Source organism: Pseudophryne corroboree, chromosome 10, assembly GCF_028390025.1.
Source record: "Pseudophryne corroboree isolate aPseCor3 chromosome 10, aPseCor3.hap2, whole genome shotgun sequence".
In the NCBI taxonomy this organism is placed as follows: Eukaryota; Metazoa; Chordata; class Amphibia; order Anura; family Myobatrachidae; genus Pseudophryne; species Pseudophryne corroboree.
The window spans coordinates 301,921,716-301,948,298 of NC_086453.1; the positions used below are offsets into that span (position 1 = coordinate 301,921,716).

General features: G+C 46.6%; 1 protein-coding gene across 5 annotated transcripts in view; it reads left to right on the top strand.

Annotated features, from left to right (window-relative positions):
• NPHP4 (nephrocystin 4) overlaps positions 1-26,583 on the top strand; it is a 720,559-nt gene that overhangs the window by 330,808 nt on the left and 363,168 nt on the right. For 2 of the 5 annotated variants that reach the window (XM_063943436.1, XM_063943435.1), the window contains exons 8-9: positions 10,989-11,173; positions 14,321-14,447. In XM_063943436.1, coding sequence (XP_063799506.1) covers positions 10,989-11,173; positions 14,321-14,447 — 312 coding nt within the window. Of the gene's footprint in view, positions 1-522; positions 597-765; positions 998-1,111; positions 1,699-10,988; positions 11,174-14,320; positions 14,448-26,583 lie in introns of those variants that run through there. The other 3 variants (XM_063943440.1, XM_063943439.1, XM_063943437.1) reach the window with 3 other exon arrangements.

Below are 26,583 nucleotides of genomic sequence, written 5' to 3' on the forward strand. Positions count from 1 at the left end.
CATCAAGTGACCCTGGGTAGAGTAGTGGAGAACAAAAGTCCAGGGCAATGCATGGCGGTGTTTATGCACCAGACAGCAAGTAGAAAAAATATAGAGGTTAGAGGGTCTCTGCAAACGCGGAGAGTATGATGGAAAGCAGCGGGCGTAGGTTCTCTGGTCATGCAGGTCGGGGCAGCGGGTGAGGCTCACCTGGGTCCTGAGGGACCCCACTACCGGAGCACCGCTGCTTTTTTTTTTTCCGGACACTCGCGGTCCAAGATAGTCACCGCCCGGGTTCTGAGGCTCCTGGCCCGGTTTTGGCAGGGTCTCCCTGTTCAGCTAGCGTCCGCAGTGCAGGCAGAGCAAATCAAGAACTCCCAGGTCCCTGGGAGACAGTGGGAAGCGCCACCCGTCAAGTCGGTCACCAGGCCACGCCCCCAAGGCAGTGTGGGGGGGGGGGGGTGTAAGGGATCAGGGCCCCGAATCCCCACAGCCCGTTTATTTTTATTTTCTGTAGTGTGGGCGGATTGCCCACAACCAAAATGGCGCCGCCAGTCCCCTGAGCCAGGCCTCCACAACAGAGGCACCAGGAGCAAGCCGGATCGTTGGTGGGGAGGGTGAGTGAAGCCGCCGGCAAGCAGGCGGCTCACAACCAGGGGGGGGGGGGGAAGAGGAGCTTTGTGTGCGGGCTCCCAGCTTCCGGCGGGCGGCGGGCGGGAGACGCGTCCGCGCTGAGTAGCGGGTCCCCGCTCCGTGTGCCGAGTCTCCGCTCCATGCAGCGCAGGCAGCAGGGGGGGGGGGTCTCGCGGCAGGCCAGCCAGGCACAGGGCAAGCACTGATATGCTCGGGAGAAGTCGTCCCTCCCGAGCTCCGCCGCCGATCGACCCGCACTTCCGGCCGGGGGGAGCACAGACTGTAGTCCCCGGCTCTCTATGGAGGGGAGGGCCGCAACCTGCAGGAACCCTTAAAAGGGCTCCTCGGCTCCGCAACCCAGACCCTCTGGTCCCAGATGATAGAGGTATGCAGTAATATATATTAGAGGGGTTAAGGACTCCCTAAAACAGTTTTATTGTATTAAAAAGATCAGGGCCGGCAGGAGCTCCTCGAGATCACCTCCTCACAGCTCACAGGCCAGGCCACGCCCCCAACAACAAAAAAATTTTAATATACCAATGGGCTGTATCCCCATATGATGCCTAATGGACTATAGGATAATCATAGGTTTATTTAAGAAAAATAGACAGTGGGTTATTTTCGTTCATGCCCCTCGGGGCAATTTTGTCCAATCTATAAATCCAGTAGCTTTCCTTTTTGCCTTCAATCACTCAATCAGCGGCTTCTTCATACATAAGACTGGCGGAAACGGAGGATCTCCCGAGATGCTGAGGTGGACCAACCGGGCTCATCAAAGATCTTCTGTAACTTGGACACAAATTAGTAGTTGGAAAGAATGGGATCAGATTTTTCATGGCGACGCCCAGTCCAACGCTTGCCCCATCAATAGTGAGATGATTTATGCTACACGAGTGTGCTGAGTAGGGAAATTGCCAGCCTGCAACCTGGGTAGGGGCATCATAGCAAGTGCTTTCACTAGGTGCCTGGGCTCGACTTATGTCCCAGTTTGAAAAGCATAGGGGAGCGCCAATGCTTTTTCGGGTGCAGGGCACCAAAATATCTAATTATGGTCCTGATGTGATGAACTTTGCTCAAATCTTGCATGTACGTGTCATTTAAATGTGTTCCTACTATACTACCTTGTGCACATGAAAGATATCTGCCGCTCTGCAGGAAAACCTGCTCCCCACCCTCTAGGACAGGCATTCCCAACCACGGTCCTCAAGGCACACCAACAGTGCAGGTTTTAGTGATATCCAGGCTGCAGCACAGATGGTTAAATCAAAATAACTGAGCTACTAATTAAGTCACCTGTGCTGAAGCCTGGATATCACTAAAACCTGCACTGTTAAGGGCCCTACACATATCACGATGCGCCGCCGAGGTGCCCGACGGCCGATACGGCCGACGTGCGACCCGGCGGCGGGGGGGCAGTGACGGGGGGAGTGAAGTTTCTTCACTCCCCCCGTCACGCGGCTGCATTGAAGTGCAGGCAAATATGGACGAGATCGTCCATATTGGCCTGCATGCACAGCCGACGGGAGACCAGCGATGAACGAGCGCGGGGACGCGCATCGTTCATCGCTGGAGTCTCCACACTGAAAGATATGAACGAGTTCTCGTTCATTTATGAACGAGATCGTTCATATCTTTCAGAAAATCGGCCAGTGTGTAGGGCCTATTAGGTGCCTTGAGGACCGTGGTTGGGAATGCCTGCTCTAGGCCATAAGGCTTTGGGCATATGCTAAGCACAGAAAGTCCCTTTTAGCCCTATTATATGAACATATCACATCCGCGACCACTATTAGAGTAGGGGCTTTCCAAACCCAAGCACAGTAAAAATGCAGTGTGGCTGACCTGTGTTGGGATTTTGTGCCTTCTAACTCCTGTTGTGCTAGCAGCAATCACTATATAAATAATAAAACATCGTATTTTAGACTTGTTTTTAGTTATTTCACAGGCTTAACTTTATCAGAAGTGAAAATCAGACGAGAACACATGTAGACTGACATACTACGTGAGGTGTTTTCAAACGTCCTGCAGTGTCTGAAATTCTCTCAAGGCTGTTACTGTAGCATCTTAGAAATTATTTCAGCAATATCCTTATATTTGACTGCTTTCTCTAGCAGAATTGTATTTCTCAGGTATTATCTAATACTGAAAGTAATGGAAAAACTTAATGTGATTGCAGAACTTATTTTTGAAGATATTTTTCATAGCAGCTTAACTGACAAATCCCCCCCCCCAAAAAAAAAAAACACTCAGAAATTGTCGAGGGGTTTTTTTTTTTTTATGAATGAATTGGATTAGGAAAATGTATTTAGAAAGTAAAAATGATTTTATTTAAAAAAAATGTTGGTAAACTATTGTATTTTTGAAACATTGGAACATCGCGACCATCCCCCTCTGAACATTGCGACCATCGCGACTTTAATATCCTCATCTAGGCAGCCGCCATATACACAATGGGGGTTTGATTTGGTGGTGGTGGTGGTGGGGTTTAATATACATTTCCCAGATGACTGCTCCTCTGTGTCCAGTTGTGCTGTCCGATCAGCTGCACGGCAGACACTGGGGTAGAGTGTGGGGATGCAGAGGGGCTGGGAGGTCCCTCTGGGATTGGTTGCTGCTAGAAGATTATCTTCTGGCAGCTGGCCACTCTGCGTTTCTGACTGGTCGCGTTGTTTGTTACCAGGTCAGATAACATATAGCTTGGTCGCAAATTATGTGACCACACCAGGCAAGTGGTTAAACAACAAGAAAAGCAGACTTAATGAGCTTATTGTCCAACTATAATTATGTTCAGCAACTAATTCTAAGTCCATAGCATGCGCTGCTCACCTCTTGTACACTTCCCCAAGGGCAATATCTGTAAAGTGGAAAACAAAGACATATGTTTTTCACCAGGATTTTTACTTCAAACAATTGAACATAAATAAAATAGAAAGCTAGCGTCCTGCTTATGAAGCAATATCGGAAAAGCCGCTCTGGAAGTGAGAAGCGCTCAAAGACTCGTCATCACGTCCGAACCACTGTAAGCTTCATCCTGATGCATGACTCCTGTCAATGTTATCCCTGTGGTTTATCCATGACTGCCCAGTATTCACACTTTGGCTTTATTCATGACTCCTCTCAGCATTATCCCTGTGGCTTTGCCTGATGTCTAGTGTACCAGATCCCGGCTTCCGGAATTTTCTCAAACCACTTTAAGACATAAAATCCCGGCTTCAACCCAGCGCGGACCCAGGACACAGAGCACAGGTTGAAGCCGGGGATACCCCTTTCATACATCGTTAACAACACGGATTATACCCCAGGTGGACCCCATTCACACTGGACCCGGGTCTGCCAGTGACCCAGGTATTCTGTCATTCAATGAGCGCTTGGAGATGATCTCATATTCAATCGCTACTGTTCCAGGCCAATTCAGTTATTTTGGGTGTTACCCGGGTAATCAAGAACCAGGTCTCAGACCTAAGCCCGGGGTCATCAAGACCCGGGTCGCACCTTTCATACCTAAGCTGCGTCGTCTACTCGTGTTGTAAGTACCAGGAAAAACCCTGCTAGAGAGCAGGCGAGGATATCTGGATGCATTAGTAGGCATTAGGCTGACATGGTGAAAAGGTGGACATGTCAGTGGGCGACACATGAAAAGGTCGACATGACTTTTTTTTTTTTACAAATTTAACCATTTTTGACCTTTTTCATACTTTACGATCCACGTGGACTACGATTGGGAACAGTAACCTGTGCCCAGCATAGCTGTAGTAGAGCGATGCACTTTGCCCAAGTGAGCCATGCGAGGGGATGCAGTGCACTAATTGGGGTTCCTGGTCACTTTACTAGGTAAATGACACCCCAAAAAAATTAAAAACCTCATGTCAACCTTTTCCTGTGTCAACCTTTTATGTTTTGACCCTTTTTGTCATGTCTACCTTTTTCGGGTGACGACCTTGTGCCTGTCAACCTTTTGAGGTCGGCCTAGATACTGTCGACCTTTTGCTGGTCAAGTTAAACAGCCATACCCGGGTCACAGACCCGGGACTCTCAACCTGGGTAGACTCTTTCAGACACAAGCCGGACCCAGGTTGATGCGTGTTCACCAACCTACAGTGCATCCGGAAATGATTCACATCGCTTCATTTTTTCCACATTTTGTTATGTTACAGTCTTATTCCAAAATCCATGTTTTCCCTAAAAATTCTACACACAATACCCCATAATGACAATGTGAAAAAAGTTTTTGAGATTTTTGCAAATTTATTAAAAATTAATTATGAAATCACATGTACATAAGTATTCACAGCCTTTGCTTAATACTTTGTTGATGCACCTTTGACAGCAATTACAGCCTCAATTCTTTTTGAATATGATGCCACAAGCTTGGCACACCTATCTTTTGGCAGTTTCGCCCATTCCTCTTTGCAGCACCTCTCAAGCTCCATCAGGTTGGATGGGATGCGTCTGTGCACAGCCATTTTCAGATCTCTCCAGAGATGATCGGATTCAAGTCTGGGCTCTGGCTGGGCCTCTCAAGGACATTCACAGAGTTGTCCTGAAGCCACTCCTTTGATATCTTAGCTGTGTGTTTAGGGTCATTTGTCCTGCTGAAAGATGAACCGTCACCCCAGTCTGAGGTCAAGAACGCTCTGGAGCAGGTCTTCATCCAGAATGTCTCTGTACATTGCTGCATTCATCTTTCCCTCTATCCTGACTAGTCTCCCAGTTCCTACCGCTGAAAAACATCTCGCAGCATGATGCTGCCACCACTATGCTTCACTGTAGGGATGGTATTGGCCTGGTGATGAGCGGTGCCTGTTTTCCTCCAAACATGATTCACAAGAGTTCAATCTTTGTCTCATCAGACCAGATAATTTTGTTTCTCATGGTCTTACAGTCCTTCAGGTGCATTTTGGTAAACTGCAGGCCGGCTGCCATGTGGTTTTTACTAAGGAGTGGCTTCCGTCTGGCCACTGTACCATACAGGCCTGATTGGTGGATTGCTGCAGAGATGGTTGTCCTTCTGGAAGGTTCTCCTCTCTCCATAAGCCGCCTGGTATTAATGTATCTGATGAGGAATTGTTACTGAAGCAAATTGAAAGACCAGCAGGAGAAGGTGACATAGTAGTGATGGGAGATTTTAACTATCCAGAGATAAACTGGAAAAATGATTCATGTGACACTGCTAGGGGTAATATGTTTTTAAACACACTAAATGATAACTACTTAGTTCAACTAATTGAAGAACCTACCAGGTACAATGCAATCTTAGACCTGGTATTAACAAACAATGGGGATTTAGTATCAGGTATTATAGTAGGGGAACCCATAGGAAATAGCGACCACAATATGGTCACATTCAATATCAGTTTTCATAAACAGTCCTATACTGGCTCGACTAGGACTCTAAAATTTAGCAAAGCGAATTTTGAAAAGATGAGGGTATTTTTCAGGGATATTGAATGGGAAGGTTTGTGTCTAGGAAAAAATACTACGGAGAAATGGGATGTACTAAAATTCCTGCTAGCTAAAAATACTCTCAAATTTATTCCTACGAGCAGCAAAAAAAAGGAATAAAAATCATAAACCGATGTGGCTTAGCAAAAAGATAAAGGAACTTATGGGCAAGAAAAGGCGAGCATTTAAAAAATACAAATCTGACGGGGAAACTGAGTCATTTCAGCACTATAAGGACTGTAACAAAATATGCAAAAAGGAAATAAGAGCGGCTAAAGTAGAAACTGAAAAACTAGTAGCAAAGGAAAGCAAAGCGAATCCCAAAAAATTCTTTAAAATACATTAATAGCAAGAGATTAAAGAAGGAGAGTATAGGCCCTTTAAGACAAGTTGGGAGTCTTAAGCAAAAATGATAATGACATAGCGGACACACTAAATGAGTTTTTTTCAACAGTATTTACTAGAGAGGACCCAATTCAGGGACTAACACATAATCTCAATAATGAGAATATCCCACTGATAGGTACTTATTTAAGCGAGGAGGTAGTCTGTGACCGATTAAAACATTTAAAGATTAATAAGTCACCAGGTCCCGATGGAATTCACCCAAGGGTTCTAATGGAGCTTCACTCTGAACTTGCAAAACTGCTATTTTTGATCTTTAACGATTCAGTAATATCAGGTATGGTTCCCAAAGACTGGCGTATAGCGGCAGTAGTGCCTATATTAAAAAAAGGAAGTAAATCTGAACCAGGTAATTATAGACCAGTTAGTCTTACATCTATAGAGGGGAAAGTATTCTAAGAGATAGTATTCAGAAGTTCCTTGAAGTCAATAAGGTCATTAAAAGGAATCAACATGGATTTGTGAAGGACAGATCCTGTCAAACTAACTTACATGGCTTTTATGAAACAGTAAGTGCAAACTTAGATAAGGTTAAGAGGTGGATGTAATCTTTTTAGACTTTGCGATAGCTTTCGACACTGTACCGCACATGAGACTTATCTACAAGCTACAAGAAATAGGGCTAGGAAGCACAATATGCACTTGGATCAAAAATTGGTTAGATAATAGGGAGCAGCGCGTTGTGGTTAATGTATCTTTTTCAAATTGGACTGAAGTGCTAAGTGGTGTGCCATAAGGCTCAGTATTAGGACCGCTATTGTTCAATATTTTCATTAACGACCTAACAGAAGGTCTAGAGAGCATGGTGTCAATTTTTGCAGATGATACCAAATTGTGTAAAGTTTTAATTATGGAGGGGGATGCTGAGTCTCTTCAGAACGACTTAGTTAAATGAGAAGCATGGGCAGCGAAATGGAGAATGCGCTTCAATACAGACAAGTGTAAGGTAAAGCACTGTGGTAACAAGAACAAAAATAACACCTACGTACTAAATGGGGTAAAATTAGGGGATTCTGTACTGGAAAAGGACTTAGGTGTCCTCATAGATAGCAAACTAAGCAGTAGTACCCAAAGTAGGATTGCAGCAAAGAAGGCTAATAAGATATTAGCATGCATAAAACGGGGAATTGATGCTAGGGACGAGAGTGTTATACTCCCGTTGTATAAATCACTAGTGAGGCCACACCTTGAATACTGTGTACAATTCTGGGCACCGTACTACAAAAAGGATATCCTGGAGCTAGAAAAGGTTCAGAGGCGGGCGACCAAACTAATTAAGGGCATGGAGACGCTGGAATACGAGGAAAGGCTTGCAAGGCTAGGCATGTTTACATTGGAAAAGAGGAGACTAAGAGGGGACATGATCAACATCTACAACTATATAAGGGGACAATACACAGATCTTGCGCAGGACCTGTTTTTGGTTAAATCAACACAGAGAACTCGTAGACACTCGCTCAGGTTAGAGGAGAGGAGATTCCGCACAATACGGCGTAAAGGCTTTTTCACGGTAAGGACGATACATGTTTGGAATTCCCTGCCTGAGGGAGTTGTAATGGCGGACTCAGTCAACACCTTTAAGAATGGATTAGATAAATTCCTAATGGATAAGGTCAAAATTTTATACCAAATAATCCTGCATAGGAGACCACAAATAGGTTGAACTCGATGGACAATTGTCTTTTTTCAACCTTAGATACTATGTTACTATGTATGTTACACAAAGGAATGCTGTAGTTCTGACAGAGTGACCATCTGGTTCTTGGTCACCTCCCTGACTAGGGTGCTTATCTCCCGATTGCTCGGTTTAGACGGCGGGACAGCTCTAGGAAGAGTCCTGGTGGTTCCGAACTTCTTCCATTTACGGATGATGGAGGCCACTGTGCTTATTGGGACCTTCAAAGCAGCAGATATTTTTCTGTCCCCTACCCTAGATTTGTGCCTCGAGACAATCTTGTCTCGGAGGTCTACAGACAGTTCCTTTGACTTCATGATTGGTTTGTGCTCAGACATGCACTGTCAAGTGTGGGACCTTATATAGACAGGTGTGTGCCTTTCCAAATCATGTCCAATCAACTGAATTTACCACAGGTGGACTCCAATTAAGCTGTAGGAAAATCTCAAGGATGATCAGTGGAAACAGGATGCACCTGAGCTCAATTTTGAGCTTCATGGCAAAGACTGAATACTTATGTACATGTGATTTCTTAGTTTTGTAGTTTTAATAAATTTGCAAAAATTAAAAAAGAAACTTTTTTCACGTCATTATGGGGTATTGTGTGTAGAATTTTGAGGGATTTTTTTTTTTTTTTCCTTTTTGGAATAAGGCTGTAACCTAACAAAATGTGGAAAAAGTGAAGCGCTGTGAATACTTTACTGATGCACTGTATCACTCTATTACCTAGTACAAGAGACAGAGGTCTGCATACCAGGTACACAGTCCACCCTTCTAACAAGGGTCCCTGGCTAACACCATAATTGCATTGGACTTCACAACCTTGATATTTGGTACTTGATATTGCAAATACTGTCTGATAGTTCTGAACCCATCATTTACCGTAGAAATCTGGCAGTAAGAAAATAGATTCTTCTGGAAGTCTTTCTCCAAAAGAGCTTGTACAGCACCAAAGAGAAAAAAGAAAGTGACAAGTCTTTTTATTATGTATTGTCTGTAGGCCCTTGTTCAGGGTCGTAGAGAGTGGTGTGCGGGGGTGCTGGGGATAGCAATGTCGCTGCCCCACAGCCCCTGCATCTGACAAGCAAGGTGCCTGGAATGGCTAGGTGTTGTTTCAGTACTGCTTGGAGCATCCGTTGGACACTCTGGGAACGCACCCTGCAGTGTGTAGACACCCAGAGCATCCAGTCAGGGTTAAGTCTATATCCAAGTGGGCTAAAGGACATTGGCAAAAATATAACACCCCCCACCCCCATTACACCCCTAACCCTAACTTCCCCTCCAGCGGCCTAACCCTATCCTTACCCTTACATCTTCAGAAGTCCCTTAGCCCAACTGGATCTAGCATCTACTATCCGGACAGCTCTATACACTTTTCCTAAAAGCAGTCCTGCCCCCTCTGGTTATGTCACAGATTCCGGACAGGGCCAACACAGGGCACCAGAGGGCACTGCCATTGTGCATCACATAGATGCTTTGACTGTTCCTACTGCTCTTCCAAAATGGAGTCCAGATCCAGGAAATCACACTCTGACTCTATGGCAGTGTTTCCCAACCTCGGTCCTCAAGGCACACTAACAGTCCTGGTTTTAGTGATATCCATGCTTGAACACAGGGGACTTAATTAGTACCTCAGTAATTTTTATTTAACCATCTGTGCTGAAGCCTGGATATCACTAAAACCTGCACTGTTGGTGTGCCTTGAGGACCGCGATTGGGAATGCCTGCTCTATGGCCTTCTTCCCATTTGCAGCTACCTACACCATCTAAGTTTGATGGGGAACCTAAAGTTTGTAGAGACTACCTCAATCCATGTTCTGCACAATTTGAACTTCTGCCTTCTTTACTCCTTGGCTGTAGTCTTGTACAGTCCTTCAGGAATCAGCCACATACAGTATTCTCTGCTTTGTGTATGTGATATATGCCTGGTGTAAATTGTATATGCTATTGAAGCCCGCCTGCACATATCTTACGATGCCTCCAACCAGAGCCAGTGCAATGTCTTACTGCACCCTAGGCTCCAACTTAGCATTTAGGTATTTGTAATGTGTATCTTTGTTTTTATCATAAGTCTTGCTAAATATGCAACCCTGCAGTAGCCCAGTGCGTGCTCAACCTTATGTGATTAGGAGATGTGAGAGTGGGACAATAGTGGATGCCTGCAACATTTTACTATATCCTGTAGATAAGGATTCAGCATGTTTACTGTGATTTAGGATGAGATGCATAAAGACTGGATCTATTTCCATCGGGTATGGGACTCACGGTCAACAGTGTCTAGGTCGACACCTATTGGTTGACAGTGGCTAGGTCAACACTAGAAATAGGTCGACATGAGTTTTTCATGTTTTTTTGGTGTTGTTTTTTTCGTAAAGTGACCGGGAACCCCAATTAGTGCACCGTGACCCCTCGCATGGCTCGCCATGCTTCGGGCAAAGTGCCTCGTGTAGCCCACGTGGGTCGTAAATTACGAAAAAGTTCAAAAAAAAAGAAAGAAAATGGAAAAAACTCATGTCAACCTTTTTGCATGTCGACCTAATGGTCATGTCGACCTAGTCACTGTCGACCAATAGGTGTCACCCTAATGGGTGTTGACCCAGAGTCTGGACACCATTTCCATCTATGTAGATTGTACATGATAAATGGTAGCTAGAGCTGATTGGTTTCTGTGGACGACTTGGCCACTCTTTAAGATGCTTGATACATCTCCCTCTTAATGACCCGCATGACGATTTTGTTTTGTTTTAAGAGGAGCTAATGGGAAAGGATTAACAAATGTGTATTTAGGTGAATTGTAACAGACCCTAGCATCATAGCTGGGTATTACAGTGCCTAACCAGTACTGATGTCTCTCTAGGTGAACGCCATGATTGATGGGACCGCTGTGTTAATACAAGAACGAAGACTACACATTGGTGTCCATAATGGCTGGGGGTATGTGCAGCAGCCACAAGTTGTGGTCGTTGTTCCAGAGAACAGAATAATGACCGGACAGTCTACTTTCAGCATAAAGAAAAGACAACCCAGCAATCAAACAGTAAGGTACGTGGACACAGCTCAGATAGTCATTTTAATCACAATGCATTTATCAGTAAGTGGAAGGTAAAGGCAGACATTACTGTAGCAACTGATTTGAGTAAATCCCAATGAAGAGTCCACAGTTGTCTTATGGTGACAGAGCAGTGGGCAGAGATAGGTTTATAATGACGCACCTCTTCTCACTCTCAGCGAGCTCTCTGTCAACTTGTGAGATTATCAGAAAAGAGAAGTTTAACATTGTATTCCAATACATTGATTTTATGGCACAACATCTGGAAGGTCCTCCTCCTTAGGGCTGGAATGGAAATACAGTTTCTGTCTGCATGCCCTTTTCCAGTGTTTGTATTTTTTTCCATCCAGTTGCACTTATGGCTCCTTACAACAAGGGGGTATGGACAGCAGTTGGAGGGGGCATGTAGACGTGGCCAGAGTATATTAACGATGCGCCCAAGATTTCAGCCCAAAGGATGCAAATGTGCCTGTTTCGGACAGATATGACTTGCGGGTAATCAAACCGTTTTGCAGTTGCAAGCTGTAGCTGACGATGTTGAGGATCGCAGGCCACATCTGATTCGCCGAATGGATCTAAAACACACCCAGTTATGCAAATGTAGTTGCAAATGGGATAGAACTGCTGCAGCTGATGGCAGGAGTGTACTGAACACTTGATTTAAAAAATAAAGCATGTTCCTTGCCCAGTTTGGGAGAAGGCTGCTGATACATTTCTTACAGCGAGAATTAAAAAAAGTTACAATTGTATAATCGCTTCCTATTTGATTTCCATTTCGCAAGACTCCAAACACCTGGGATACGTCTTATTTACACTTTCCGGCCACTTACTGTAATGCGTATGAGTTGTGTCCTGTGTTTTTGTGCATCTTGTGTGCCCACAGTGAAGCCAACACCTCCTGTGGTATCACTGGCGCTTCTGCTCCTGTTACATGCATAGTGGATAAGGCTCATCTACTACCTATATAGAGTTGGTCGTATCCTGTGATTAACTCCAGAATAGGTGACAAATTGTTATTTATTTCATCATTTCCTCCCAGGATGTGTTTTTCAATTGCATTTACAGCCATCTCAGATTAAAGCCCAACATGTACGACAGTGCCTAAGAGAAGGTCACATTATTCCCTGCTACCTACAGACATGGAGGCGTATTGAATGGATCCTAGTAATACATACAGCTAGGGCTATAGTTACTGGATTCTGTGCAAATGATTAAGTCAAATTTTATCATCATCACAAAAGAGTAAATACAAACTCGCCCATTATGGTTGAGAATATAGGTACACAACCATTACCCTTCTTTCTCTCCATGCCACAGTACCCACGGGATACGGTCATGTGACCGGCGCTGGGGATCCTGCTCATCACCATGCCGACACCAGAATCCTGAGCGCTCAAAAGGCCAGCCGACAGAATGCCGACTCACAGGGTCTTTTCCCACTTGAGTGTTAATTCCCACTTATAGGGGCTTTGTTGCGGTCACCTCCCCGTCGGCATTCTGCTGCCGGGATCCCGGGGTCGGTTCCCAACCCGTTTCCATTATACTTTCTGGTAGTCCTTTGTTTATATTCTTTAGCCATGCTCCTCGCAGTAACTATAGGAGGTGACAATTGGTGATCAGGTCTATGAGTATCGTTAAATCTGCTACTGGAAGCCTCTAGTGCAGTGCACATGTCTTGCGTGCACAGAGAGACTACCTGGACCGGCGGGCTATGGGGTATATTCAATTGCTGTTGGATCCATTCCGACATGCATTTGTCGGAATGGATCTGACAAGCCCTATTCAATGAGCGGCCAAATGCGACTGTCGGATTTGTCCGTTCCCGGGGGCCCGTCCGTGCTGCTGCTGTCAGCAGTGAGCCCTCCCCGTGTGTGAGATCACAGGGAGGGGCTGGAGGAGCCTCAGATCCCCGCATAGCCGCACAGCCCAGCGCCGGCCGGGGAGCGCTGCCGGGAGAGAGATGAGCCTGGCCAGGGGGATGCCCATCAGGTACCTGCGCTGCCGGGAGAGAGAGGAGCCTGACCATGGGGATGCCCGTCAGGTACCTGTGCTGCCGGGAGAGAGAGAGGAGCCTGGTCAGGGGGATGCCCGTCAGGTACCTGCGCATGTGCCCTGCTGCTCCTATAGCCCGCCGCCCCGCTCCCCCGTTTTTTTTTTAAAAGTCGGATTGAGATTGTCGGAAACGGGGCCAAAACCTGACGGATTTGGCCCCGTTTCCAACAGAAGCACGTGGATCGGCGCCTATTCCACGTGCTTTCCGACAAGTCGGAATTCCCGACTTGTCAGAAAAATTAGGGGATTATTGAATAGGTCGGAACCCCTTCCAACCTAAAATAGTCGGAAACTGCTGTCTTTCCGACAAGACGGCAGTTTCGACTTCAATTGAATATCTAATGGTAAAGCACTTTTTACTACTGCCAACCGGAATGCAAGGGATCTGAGCATCGTCTGCTGCCCCAACGCACAAATCTATTAAATAATGATGATAGACATCAAAAATATTTTATATATTATATAAGTTTGCTAATTTCATTTTCTGTTTGTTAATGTTTGTGGCAAATAAGTCTTAAATTTGAAAATAAGTCTACAGTCTAAATTATCGTTGCGTTATAAAGACCATATTTATTATAGCAGCCTTTAGGGGGCGTTACTATTGTGTTTTGTATTTAACAGTATTCATTTATGGTGCTCATTTATATTGGTGATAAAATTATCTGTTTAGTCCTTAATTTATAAAATGAATTTTCCATCACACATATCGTTTAGTACTTTGTTTCAAGGCTATTTGCCCTGTTACGTTACCTTCACAAAAGAAAAAAGAAAATCTAATTCTGCCTGTAGGTTTAAAAAAAGGAAAACAGGACAACAAATCACATAAAAAGGACACATAAAACAAAACATAAAAAGCTTTTCAAACCTAGAAAAGTAATTTTTTCTCCTACATGATGGGTAACTCTTTTAAATGTTGGGCTTTGATATAAGGTCTAGATTAGCTATACTTTCTCTGCCGGTAATACACTAGAACAACAGAAAAACCATCTCTAAATCACAGTATCTTAAACTTGCTCAAGAAAAGTTGTAACTCATCTAAAGTAATCTTCGGAATATGACATAAAATAACATTTGTTTTTTTTCCCCAGCTCTGCCGGCCAAGCTCTGGTATTAAGGAGCCGTATGCGTCTCCCTGAGATGGTCAATGACCCTGGATTTGCCATAGTCTTTCAGCTGGAGTACGTCTTCTGTGCACCCAGTGGAGGCAGCGGAAAGGTACAGTAATAACCTTCACACAATCCAATAATTAAATCTATGTCCTATTGTTGTTGGTGAGAGTTGCAAGGTCTTTCTCATATTTTTATATTGCGGTATTTTGTTAAGGCAATGGGAGTTAATTTTAAGAGGGGTGTGCAATAAGTTTCCAGATGTAAAAAAAGTATTATATTTATAAAGAAAGTGAACATTGCATTTTTTTCAAAGTATTCGCCAGAGGAGTCTATGCAAACTTGCATGCGCTAAAACCACTTGGTGAAGCAGGTGGACCAGTCCGAAGCAGATATGTCTTCTACATGCTGAATGACGGTCTCCTCTGCAGCTTCTGGTGACTCAAAATGAATCCCACGCATCTTGAACTGGACTGTACGGCGGATGACCAAGCTCCTGGATGCATTCATGGGCTAGAAAGTCCTCCACTTTTCTGTACTTGTGGGCAGGTGCATTGTCGTGCTGGAGAGGGACAACACGAACATCAGTTGCGTACGAACATTGATTGGCGTACCAGTCCCCAGTGAGAGTGCGCTTCTGCACAGGTGGTATGGTGGCTACATGACCAGTCTTGGCCACAAATAGAGCCACTATCTGCTTGGCCACACTGCTCTCACGTCAGAACTCCTGTGGTAGTGCACCTCCAACTTGGCTCCACTGGGCTGACTGTTGTTTGGTCTCGGAGTCGAAACTTTAGATCCATGATTCATTGCCACTGATGATCTCCCAGAAAGGGTTTGACCGACCATCATCAAACCTGGCCAGCGTGTTGCGGCACCAAGTCATATGAGCCTTCTTCTGCTCTCGAGTCAGGTCCTTCCCATCTGTTGAGCTCCATAACGAGTTGTGAAGGACGTGAACACGCTGACTAATTTGATGTGCAGTGCTGATTATATACAGTTCTGTGTCTTGACATTTCACAAAAACTTTAGTTCACAACCAAAGAGTCAGATTGTGTCTTCTTTAACTATGCACTGCACATCTGGAAACCTATTGCACACCCCTAGTATTAATATGTTTAAAACAATAAATTCATGGGGGATACAGCCTATTGTTTCACTTGGAACCAGTGCATAGTTGCTGACTTTGTAGGACTCACGTTTGGATGATCGCGGAGGGGGAGGTCCTAAGGGCAACTACACAGGCTGTAGCAATGCCTCATACGATTAAATTCCAGATAGCTTTTGTTCTTATATACTTAAAACTAGTAATATGGACAGGTTAACCCAAACCCACCCTGCTACACTTACCCTGTCCCAGGCTTCTTTGTCGCTGACCAGCCTGCGGTGCTAGCCCCTGACCCAACTGCACATGGTGAAGATGGGACAAATCACCATCGAGATTAGATAGGTTGGGTATATAGAAAGGTGCTGGACCAAGGGCAAATCAAAATGCATGCTATAAGAATGACATGACAAATGCCCTTTTTTAATGTCCTGTAAGTAATTTTAATAACCTGGGGATCACTAAGCCCCGGTGAATTCCATTATGGCCCTTCTCAGGATCCAGCACTGGCTGATGCCCTCTTGATGAATTACTGGGAACCCAGTGATGCGATTAGTCAACTCTCTCCAGTAAATGTTGCTGTCAGCGGTGTGAGTACCTGCTCCGCTGCCAGATCTCGTAGTTGCAGCATCGTCTCATTATAAGCCAGGGTGAGGTTCATAAGCCCGGAGCACCAAAACAGAGCTGCAGGTAACACTTTTGCCTTTGTTAAAATATTTTATAATTTCCAAGCACGGCATTGTTCACATTAAGGGGGTGATTCAGACCTGATCGTAGATATGCTAAATTTAGCACATCTACGATCAGCTTCCCTGACATGCGGGGGGCTAGTCCACCCCGCATGTCAGCCACCCCCCCACCCCCCGCAGAAGTTCAAAAGCATCGCACAATAGCAATGCTTTTGTAGTTCAGGAGTAGCTCCTTACCAGCGCAGCTCCTGTGCGCTGGCAGTGAGATAGCCGTAGCTGCTTGGGTCGCAGCGGCTGCGTGTGACCTCATGCAGCAGCCGGCCCCCCCCCCCCCCCCCCTCCCCAACGGTCCGGGCATGCCTGCGTTGCCCGGACCGTGCCCCCTAAACGGCAGCCAAGCTCCGCCGGCCCGCCTAGGACCGCCTCTGCCTGTCAATCAGGCAGAGGCGATCGCTAGCCTAAGACAGCCATCGCTGTCTGGCATGCGCCGGCGCATGTGCAGTTCAGACCAGATCATCGCTGTGCAAAATCGCACAGCAGCGCTCGGGTCTGAATGACCCCCTAAAAGTGACAGCTTGTCTGACAACTCGAAGAACATAAAAAGCACAATAGGAAATACATGTGTAATACATTCTGAACACTGAATTTACAGTATGTGTGAACTTTGTCTTCATAGAACTGTTATTGCTTTAGATACAAACATCTAGCGTATCAAACATATAAAAGCGTAAAAGTGACGTAAGGTACTGACCAATAAACTGAAGTCATCTGTGGGTTGAAATGACATGATGTAAATTAGGTTTTACCTTTGGCTTAGTCATTAGAAGAATGTTTTGTAAAACTAGTCATCATTTATCAATAATAAATTGGTATATCTCTAAGAAGAATACACTAAGGCATCTGAATTGATGGCTATAACCGTATCTTCTCACGTGCAGTGTTCCACTTCACCTACACTATCTGAACTTTACACACATATACAGATTTTCCATCACTCTGGTCCTGTGGTTTCCTTCAATGTCTCTCAGAATCCCTAGTGCTGATTATAGTCTGTTCTCGTCTACTCACAGTTTGATTTATACGTTTGACTTTCAATAAATGTTTCTGCCTCTCTTAACAATTTTAATTACTTTATTCAACAAAACCTGTGTACTGCTTACTGTATGTTTTATTCCTTTCCATTCCACCTAGTCCAAGGAAAAGATTTCCTGATACTGGGCCTACTTCAGACCTGATCGCTAGGCTGCGTTTTCTTACAGCGGGCGATCAGGTCTAAACTGCGCATGCACCACAATGCGCAGGCGCGTTGCACAGCGGATCGCCGCTCAACGATGTGTTTGTGTGAAGAATCCATTTGCACGGGCGTTCGCAAGGAGATTGACAGGAAGAAGGTGTTTGTGGGTGTCAACTGACCGTTTTCTGGGAGTGGTTGGAAATATGCAGGCGTGTCCAAGCGTTTGCAGGGAGGGTTTCTGACGTCAATTCCGGTCCCGGACAGGCTGATGTGATCGCAGCGGCTGAGTAAGTCCTGGGCTACTCAGAGACTGCACAAAATCTCTTTGTACAGCTCTGCTACACATGCGTTTACACACTTGCAAAGCGAAAATACACTCCCCTATGGGTGGGGAACGCAGGACTGCAAAAACCCCAAGCGAGCGAACAGGTCTGAATTAGGGCCATTGTACCTTTTCCAGGCCTGTACCCAAAAGCCTTTGCTATGTCAGAGAAATATCCCCCCCCCCCGCACACACACACCTTTGCCAGTTTGCATTTATAGGCTTGCAGTATATTTCCTTCTACAACTTTTACAAAATATTTTGCTTTAGCTGTGTGACCTCCCTGTGAATTTTTCACCAAGGTCTTACAATCATTCAGACAGGCGTTTATTTATATCACCTTTGGATACAGCACAGTTCTGCTCTAGGTATCCATAAAGTATTTGTGTGCCATACCTAAGAGCAAGACAGTAAACTGTTCTGCCTGGTTGATATAAAGGTTTGGATGAAGAACACAGAAGGAAGTAAAAAGAAACAAATTAAAAAAAAGGTATTTTGTACAAGCTGCAATAAGTCATGCACAAACCAATAAGTTAAAGTAAATTACTTTAACCAGTATTTAAAGTAATCTGATAGTGGAACACCCATCCCCTTAAGTCAAAGCATGAAAAGCAGCACTAGACCATTGTTCCTATTACATTTAATTTTACAGGCGGCAGTGCACTTTCAGGCAAAAAAATCTTTTACAGCGATTCTCAGATCACAACCTTATCACTTGCAAGCTCTCCTTCATTACTTCAAACTCATTGACACTGAAGTCAACCAAGCCTCCTCAAACCTACAGAAATATTAACACTAGAAATTTTCAAGAACTTTCTACCTCTGCAATAACTGCTCTCATCGATTTCTACATTCACCACTAATGAGACGGCTTTATAACACCTGAACCCAACTCTAGTAATAGCGCTTGATGAAGTGGCTCCTGCTACCCATCACACACCACGTAGGCTTAGGGGGATATTCATTTAGTGCCGTTTTTTTCGGCTAGCCGAAAAAACAGCACTAATTTGACGTAAGTGTATTCAATTGCGGGCGTTTTTGTGCATTTTTTTAGTCACTTTTTGCCCATGCCTTTTCGGGGGTTTTTTTGTGGATGAATCGGCATGGGCAAAAATGGACCCAAAAACGCCCGCAAATTCGCCAAAACACATGGATCGATGGCAATTTAGCCAATTCACGTGGTTTTCGCCTGTGCCAGTTTTTTTCGAACAGTCGAAAAATGGCACGGGCATTGAATAGGTCGGATGTAAATTTGGCCTATAAATAATCGAAAAGTACCGTTTTTCGCCTGGACGAAAAACACTGCATTAAATGAATACTCCCCTTAGCTGTCAACCATGGCATTCTCCATTAACAAGCCACCTACAAAAACTCACATAAAGTTGAACGTAAATGGCGTAAATCTTGTACTCCAAGCGACTTCCTCACATCTACTACTCTTATCGTAATGCCCTGGACACTGCAAAAACAAACATATTTCCAATTGCTCATCTCTGCTCAAGCCACTTACCCAAAGTGACTTTTTTATACATTGAAATCACTTCTTAACCATCCTTCACCCAACTCACCAGCTACTATCAGTGCACAAGAACTTGCTTACTGCTTTTAAGGACAAGATTGATAGGATCCACAATGAAATGGTATGCTCTTCCCCAGCCAGTGACCTGCTTAATTTTCAACCAGAACCATTTGACACCTCTTTACTTCATCCCACAAATGAAGTTGAAGTAGCAATGTTCTTCTAATCCTCCTACCCTACTACCTCTCCTCTTGATCCTATACCATCACAGATCAGTAAAGCTTTGTCTCCTGTGCTCATCCCAACCTTAACTAAAATCTATACGCCCTCTCTCTCTACTGGTATCTTTCCATCACTGTTCAAGCATACAGTGATTACTCCTATTCTAAAAAAAAACAAAACAGAATTCTGACCCTAAAGGTGCCCATACACTAGACGACTTTTAAACAATGCAATCCCGTTAACTATTTCCCTTGAACTCCCTGGCAGTCCTGAACAAACGCTTTTGTGCATACACATAAGGTATATCTTAAGATAGATCTTAAGATCTGAGGAGTGGCCACATCCAGGAGCATGCTGTCGTTAACAATAGCTTCAGATCTTACCTGCATCAGGGAAGATCAGAACATCCGACCAAGACCCACGGGACTGTGCAACGTTATCGTTCATAGATACTGAACGATCTGCACTATTATGAACGATTTGTTGTTCCTATCCGTCAAAAACAGCCAAATCGCTCATAATATCGTCTAATGTATGGTCACCTTAACTCTCTTCTTAACTACCGTCACATTTCTCAGCTCCCTTGCCTTTCCAAGCTACTTGACAGACTTGCCTACACTCACCTCACACACTTTCTTAACTCGCACAACTTTTTGGACCCACTTCAGTCAGGCCTTCATTTCCAACACTACACAGAATGTCCTCACTTACTAAAAGAGTGAATGGTCTGGCCACTGCGAAGTCTAAAGGCCATTACTCACTTATTCTTCTAGATCTCTTTGCTGCTTTTGACACTGTTGACCACTCTCTTCTCATACAAACACTACAATCCATAGGTCTCCAGGACACAGTCCTCTCTTGGTTTTCATCCTAACTATCTAATAACCCCTTCAGTGTCTGCTTCTCTGATTCCACCTCCTCTTTACCACCTCTGTTAGTTGGAGTACCACAAGGCTCAGTCTTAGGTCCTCTGTTTTTCTCAATCTACACTTCATATCTTGGCAAACTAATCAGCTCTTTTGAATTTCAGTATCATTTGTATGCAGATGATACTCTGATATATCTATCTGAATGCCTTTTTCTGACGTTTCATCTTGGATGTCATCTCACTACCTCAAATTTAATATTTACAAATCAGCATTGATTAGATTTCCATGGCCAATAGTAGTTATCAAACTGATATCTCTATTACTGTGATAATTTGACAATCAGTCCTACCCCACAAGCTCGCTGCCTTGACATTGAACTGTCCATTTTCTCCCCACATTCAATCTCTTTCTAAATCATGTTACATGCATCTAAAAAATTATATCCAAAATTTGACTTTATTTTATACAAGACTCTACAAAAACTCTTATCCATACTCTCATTATCTCCCGCATTGATTATTGCAATAGTCTTCTTACTGGTCTTACCAAAAAAAGACTCTCACCACTACAATCCATTCTGAATGCAGTTGCGAGGCTAATCTTCTGCGCTAAACGTTCTTCATATGCGGATCCGGTCAGTCCCTCCATTGGCTGCCTGTATTCTATCGTATTCAATATAAAATACTTTTACTCACACACAGGGCCATTAACCAAACTGCACCAACATCTCTTTGTTTATCTCAAAATACATCCTAACTCGACCTCTCCGTTTTGCACAAGATCTGCATTTCTCATCCATATGCATTACTTGCTCCCATTCACAATTGCAGGACTTTCTTCAGGCTGCACCCACTCTGTAGAATGCCCTCCCACGCACAGTAAGACTCTCAGTGTCCAAAACTCACCTCTTCAGGCAAGCTTGGCAAATTCCATAACCACATACATAGCCTTCATAAATATTCATATCTAATAACATCACCTCTGTACAGCCCATACATCCTCACATACAGTATTTTCTTTTTCTTCAATTTAACATCCTCCTGACCTCTGGTCAGCATTGCTGTGTGACTATATCATGCAGCCCACCAAGAAACTCTGCAATCTGGCAGGACCATTATTTAATAGGTAGAACCTATCCATGTGTATCAATGCCTATTTCCCTATACATTGTATGCTTGCAAGCAAGACCTTCCCACCTCTATGTCTGTTTGTTATTGCCCAGTTTTGTTCTATTACTGTTGTTCCAATTGTAAAGCTCAACGGTAAATGGTGCGTTATATAAGATACTGTTAATAAATAATAAAAGGTTTGTGTGCAGCTTCTCGGCAATGGAAATGCAATCCATGGCGTTGCTGATGAACATTTCTTGTGCTAACGTAGCTTTCAGAGGAAGTTTGGAACCAGGTAGTGAGTGTTGTAATCGAGGACAGGTAATTATTGCATGCTGTATGCTTCAGAACTCGGCAGATCATCCTCTGTGGGCTTGTGGGCCTGGCGCTTCATTACCCAAGCTGTTGATGCTCCTAGATCAGGCCCGGCCAACCTGTGGCTCCCCAGCTGTTGTGAACTACAAGACCCAGCATGCCTTGCCACAGTTTTAGCATTTCCTAATAACAAAATTGTCACAGGGAATGCTGGGATTTGTAATTTCACAACAGCTGCAGAGCCACAGGTTGGCCAATCCTGTCCTAGATGTTTCCACATACAATGCCAGCACTTGCAAGTGATCAGGGCAGTATTAGAAGGGCAGGCAACTGAAAAACTTACTTGTTGTATAATATAGAAGCTACAACAGTAGAGGGTGGAATGTTTTTCCCAGCACATCAAACTTCCTCTATTGAGGCCTATTAAATGATGCTGCAGAACAAAACCTCTATCCTCCTGAAGTAACGGAGAGTGATCACTTGTAGTCGGTTGCAGTGGATCTCTGGGTGCTGCTGAGGCTGGGGTAATGGTGGGGGAGTGTGTCTCTGGGTTCTGCTGAGGCTGTGGTAATGGTGTGGGGGAGGGGGTGTCTCTGGGTGCTGCTGGGGTGGGGAGGAGTGTGTCTCTGGGTGCTGCTGAGGCTGGGGTAATGGTGGGGTTGATTCTATATCGAAGTGGGAGAAGGGACCTTCTGACGTATCTAGGGGAGGAGACACGTCACCAGGGGGAGGAGCTGCGGGCGAGCAGGGTACCCGAAAAGTACCCTCGCGGGCTCGCTTCGCTCGCCACGCTTCGGGCTCGGTGGCTCGCTCCGCTTCGCTCGCCACCTGATTACTAAAGGTAATAGTTGGTGGCGTGGATAGTAGAGGAACTATCCCGCTGGCCTAGCTCCTCCCCCTTGTGTTGTGACTCCTCCCCCAGACAGAAAAGGTCCCTTAGCCCACTTGATTCTAGCATCTACCGTAATGGTGGGGGTAGGAGTGTGTCTCTGGGTGCTGCTGAGGCTGGGCTAATGGTGGGGGTAGGAGTGTGTCTCTGGGTGCTGCTGAGGCTGGGCTAATGGTGGGGGTAGGAGTGTGTCTCTGGATGCTGCTGAGGCTGGGGTAATGGTGGGGGTAGGAGTGTGTCTCTAAATGCTGCTGAGGATGGGGTAATGGTGGGGGGAGTGTGTCTCTGGGTACTGCTGAGGCTGGGGTAATGGTGGGGGTAGGAGTGTGTCTCTGGGTGCTGCTGAGGCTGGGGTAATGGTGGGGGTTGGAGTGTGTCTCTGGATGCTGCTGAGGTTGGGGTAATGGTGGGGGTAGGAGTGTGTCTCTAAATGCTGCTGAGGCTGGGGTAATGGTGGGTTTAGGAGTGTGTCTCTGGGTGCTGCTGAGGCTGGTTTAATGGTGGGGGTAGGAGTGTGTCTCTGGGTGTCGCTGAGGCTGAGGTAATGGTGAGGGTAGAAGTGTGTCGCTGAAGCCGGGGTAATGGTGGGGGTAGAAGTGTGTCTCTGGGTGTCACTGAGGCTGGGTTAATGGTGGGGGTAGGAGTGTGTCTCTGGGTGTCGCTGAGGCTGAGGTAATGGTGAGGGTAGAAGTGTGTCTCTGAAGCCGGGGTAATGGTGGGGGTAGAGGTGTGTCTCTGGGTGTCACTGAGGCTGGGGTAATGGTGGGAGTAGGAGTTTGTCTCTGGGTGTCGCTGAGGCTGAGGTAATGGTGAGGGTAGAAGTGTGTCTCTGGGTGTCGCTGAGGCTGAGGTAATGGTGAGGGTAGAAGTGTTTCTCTGGGTGTCACTGAGGCTGGGGTAATGGTGGGGGTAGGAGTGTATCTCTGGGTGTTGCTGAGGCTGTGGTTACGATGGGCGTAGGAGTGTGTCTCTGATTGCTGCTGAGCAGTGCTTAAAGTGGTCCTGGAGAGGTGGAGGAACTCACCGCCTCGCCCCAGGTCGAAAGAAATTGTGCACGCCGCAAAAAGTCAGCGTGGTCTCAAAACAGAAAGGGGCGTGGTCACACAAAATGACCACAGCAGTAGCACCCCTTATACAATGCCCTCAGTAGTAGTGCCCCTTATGCAATGCCCACTGTAGTGGTAGTGCCCCTTATGTAAAGCCCATACTATTGGTGCCCCTTATACAGTGCCCCCAGTAGTAGTGCCCCTTATGTCCCCAGGATTGATGCCCCTTATTAAGTGCCCCCTATGCAATGCACTCATTAGTAGTGCCCCCCAGTGGTAATGCCCCGTGTAGTATTGCCCCCATAGTGATGCCCCCAGTAGAGATGCCCCAGTACAGATGCCCCCAGTACAGCTGCGCCCTGTAGTTATGCCCCCAGTACAGATGCCCCCTGTAGAGCTGCCCTCAGTACAGATGCCCCCTGTAGTTATGCCCCTAGTACAGATGCCCCCTGTAGTTATGCCCCCAGTACAGATGCCCGCTGTAGTTATGCCCCCAGTACAGATGCCCCCTGTAGTTATGCCCTTAGTACAGATGCCTCCTGTAGTTATGCCCCCAGTACAGCTGTCCCCTCTAGAGCGGCCCCTAGTAGAGCTGCCCTCAGTACAGATTCCCCTTGTAGTTATGCTCCCTGTACAGATTCCCCCAGTAGAAGCTGCCCCCAGTACAGTTGTCCCCAGTAGTTATGCCCCAGTATAGATGCCCTCAGTAGTAGCTGCCCCCTAGTAGCGCCACTTCACACACAAAACAAAACAAAAATACTCACTAGCCCCGCTCCTGCTTCCGGACCGCTGACCTCCGCCTGGTGCCCGCTCCTCGTATCTATGGGAGAGACATGATGTCTCTCCCATAGCGCTGCACACAGCGGAAGTGGGAGCTCAGCAGTGAGCTCCGGCTGCCGCTGAGGAGAAGGTGCCAACGCCTGCGGGTGACACAACCTCAGCGGGTGCCCGCCAACCCTATGCGGCTCCGGGCTCACATTTTGGGTTAGGTGATCCGGAGGAGGTGGAACTGCATTCCTTCTCCAATTGGAACTGGCGGAACGCAGTTCCGCCCCGTTCCGGCTCACTTTAACTTCTGCTGCTGAGGCTGGGGTAATGGTGGGGGTGGGAGTGTGTCTCTGGGTGTCACTGAGGCTGGGGTAATGGTGGGGGTAGGAGTGTGTCTCTCGGTGCTGCTGAGGCTGGGCTAATGGTGGGGGGAGTGTGTCTCTGGGTGTCGCTGAGGCTGGGGTAATGGTGGGAGTAGGAGTGTGTCTCTGGGTGTCGCTGAGGCTGGGCTAATGGTGGGGGTAGGAGTGTGTCTCTGGGTGCTCCTGGGGATGGGGTAATGGTGGGGGGAGTGTGAGTCTGAGGCTTTGGTTACGATGGGGGTAGGAGTGTGTCTCTGGGTGCTGCTGAGGCTGGGGTAATGGCCTGGTAGTGTGTCTGTGGGCGCTGCTGAGCATGTAGTAACGGTGAGGGTAGGAGTGTGTCTCTGGGTGCTACTGAGGATGGGGTAATGTTGGGGGGGAGTATGTCTCTGGGTGTTGCTGAGGATGGGGTAATAGTGGGGGGAATGTGTCTGGGTGTTGCTGAGGATGGGGTAATGGGGGGGGAGTGTGTCTCTGGGTGCTGCTGAGGATGGGGTAATGGGGGGGGAGTGTGTCTCTGGGTGCTGCTGAGGATGGGGTAATGGTGGGGGAGTGTGCCTCTGGGTGCTGCTCATGATGGGGTAATGGGGGGGGGGGTGTCTGTGGGTGCTGCTGAGGATAGGGTAATGTTTGGGGGGAGTTTGTCTCTGGGTTCTGCTTAGGATGGGGTAATGGTGGGGGGTGTCTCTGGGTGCTCCTGAGGATGGGGTAATGGTGGGGGTAGTTTGTCTCTGGGTGCTGCTCATGATGGGGTAATGTTGGGGGGGGGGGGTGTCTCTGGGTGCTGCTGAGGATGGGTTAATGGTGGGGGTAGTGTGTCTCTGGGTGCTGCTGAGACTGGGGTAATGGTGGGGGTAGTGTGTCTCTGGGTGCTGCTGAGAATGGGGTAATGGTGGGGGGGGGAGTGTGTCTCTGGGTGCTGCGGAGAGTGGGGTAATAGTGGGGGGAGTTTGTCTCTGGGTGTTGCTAAGGCTGGGGTAATGGTGGGGGAGTGTGCCTCTGGGTGCTGCTCATGATGGGGTAATGTTGGGGGGGGGGGGAGTATATCTCTGGGTGTGTCTCTGGGTGCTACTGAAAATGGGGTAGTGTTGGGGGGGGAGTGTGTCTCTGGGTGTTGCTGAGGCTGCGGTACTGGTGGGGGGAGTGTGCCTCTGGGTGCTGCTCATGATGGGGTAATGGTGGGGGTACTGTGTCTCTGGGTGCTGCTGAGGATGGGGTAATGTTTGGGGGGAGTATGTCTCTGGGTTCTGCTGAGGATGGGGTAATGGGGGGGAGTGTGTTTCTGGGTGCTGCTGAGTATGGGGTAATGGGGGTACTGTGTCTCTGGGTGCTGCTGAGGATGGGGTAATGGGGGGAGTGTGTCTCTGGGTGCTGCTGAGGATGGGGTAATGTTGGGGGGGGGAGTATATCTCTGGGTGCTGCTGAGGATGGTGTAATGTTGGGGGTACTGTGTCTCTGGGTGCTGCTGAGGATGGGGTAATGTTTGGGGGGGAGAATGTCTCTGGGTTCTGCTGAGGATGGGGTAATGGGGGGGAGTGTGTTTCTGGGTGCTGCTGAGTATGGGGTAATGGGGGTACTGTGTCTCTGGGTGCTGCTGAGGATGGGGTAATGGGGGGAGTGTGTCTCTGGGTGCTGCTGAGGATGGGGTAATGTTGGGGGGGGGAGTATATCTCTGGGTGCTGCTGAGGATGGTGTAATGTTGGGGGTACTGTGTCTCTGGGTGCTGCTGAGGATGGGGTAATGTTGGGGGGGAGTATATCTCTGGGTGCTGCTGAGGATGGGGTAATGTTGGGGGG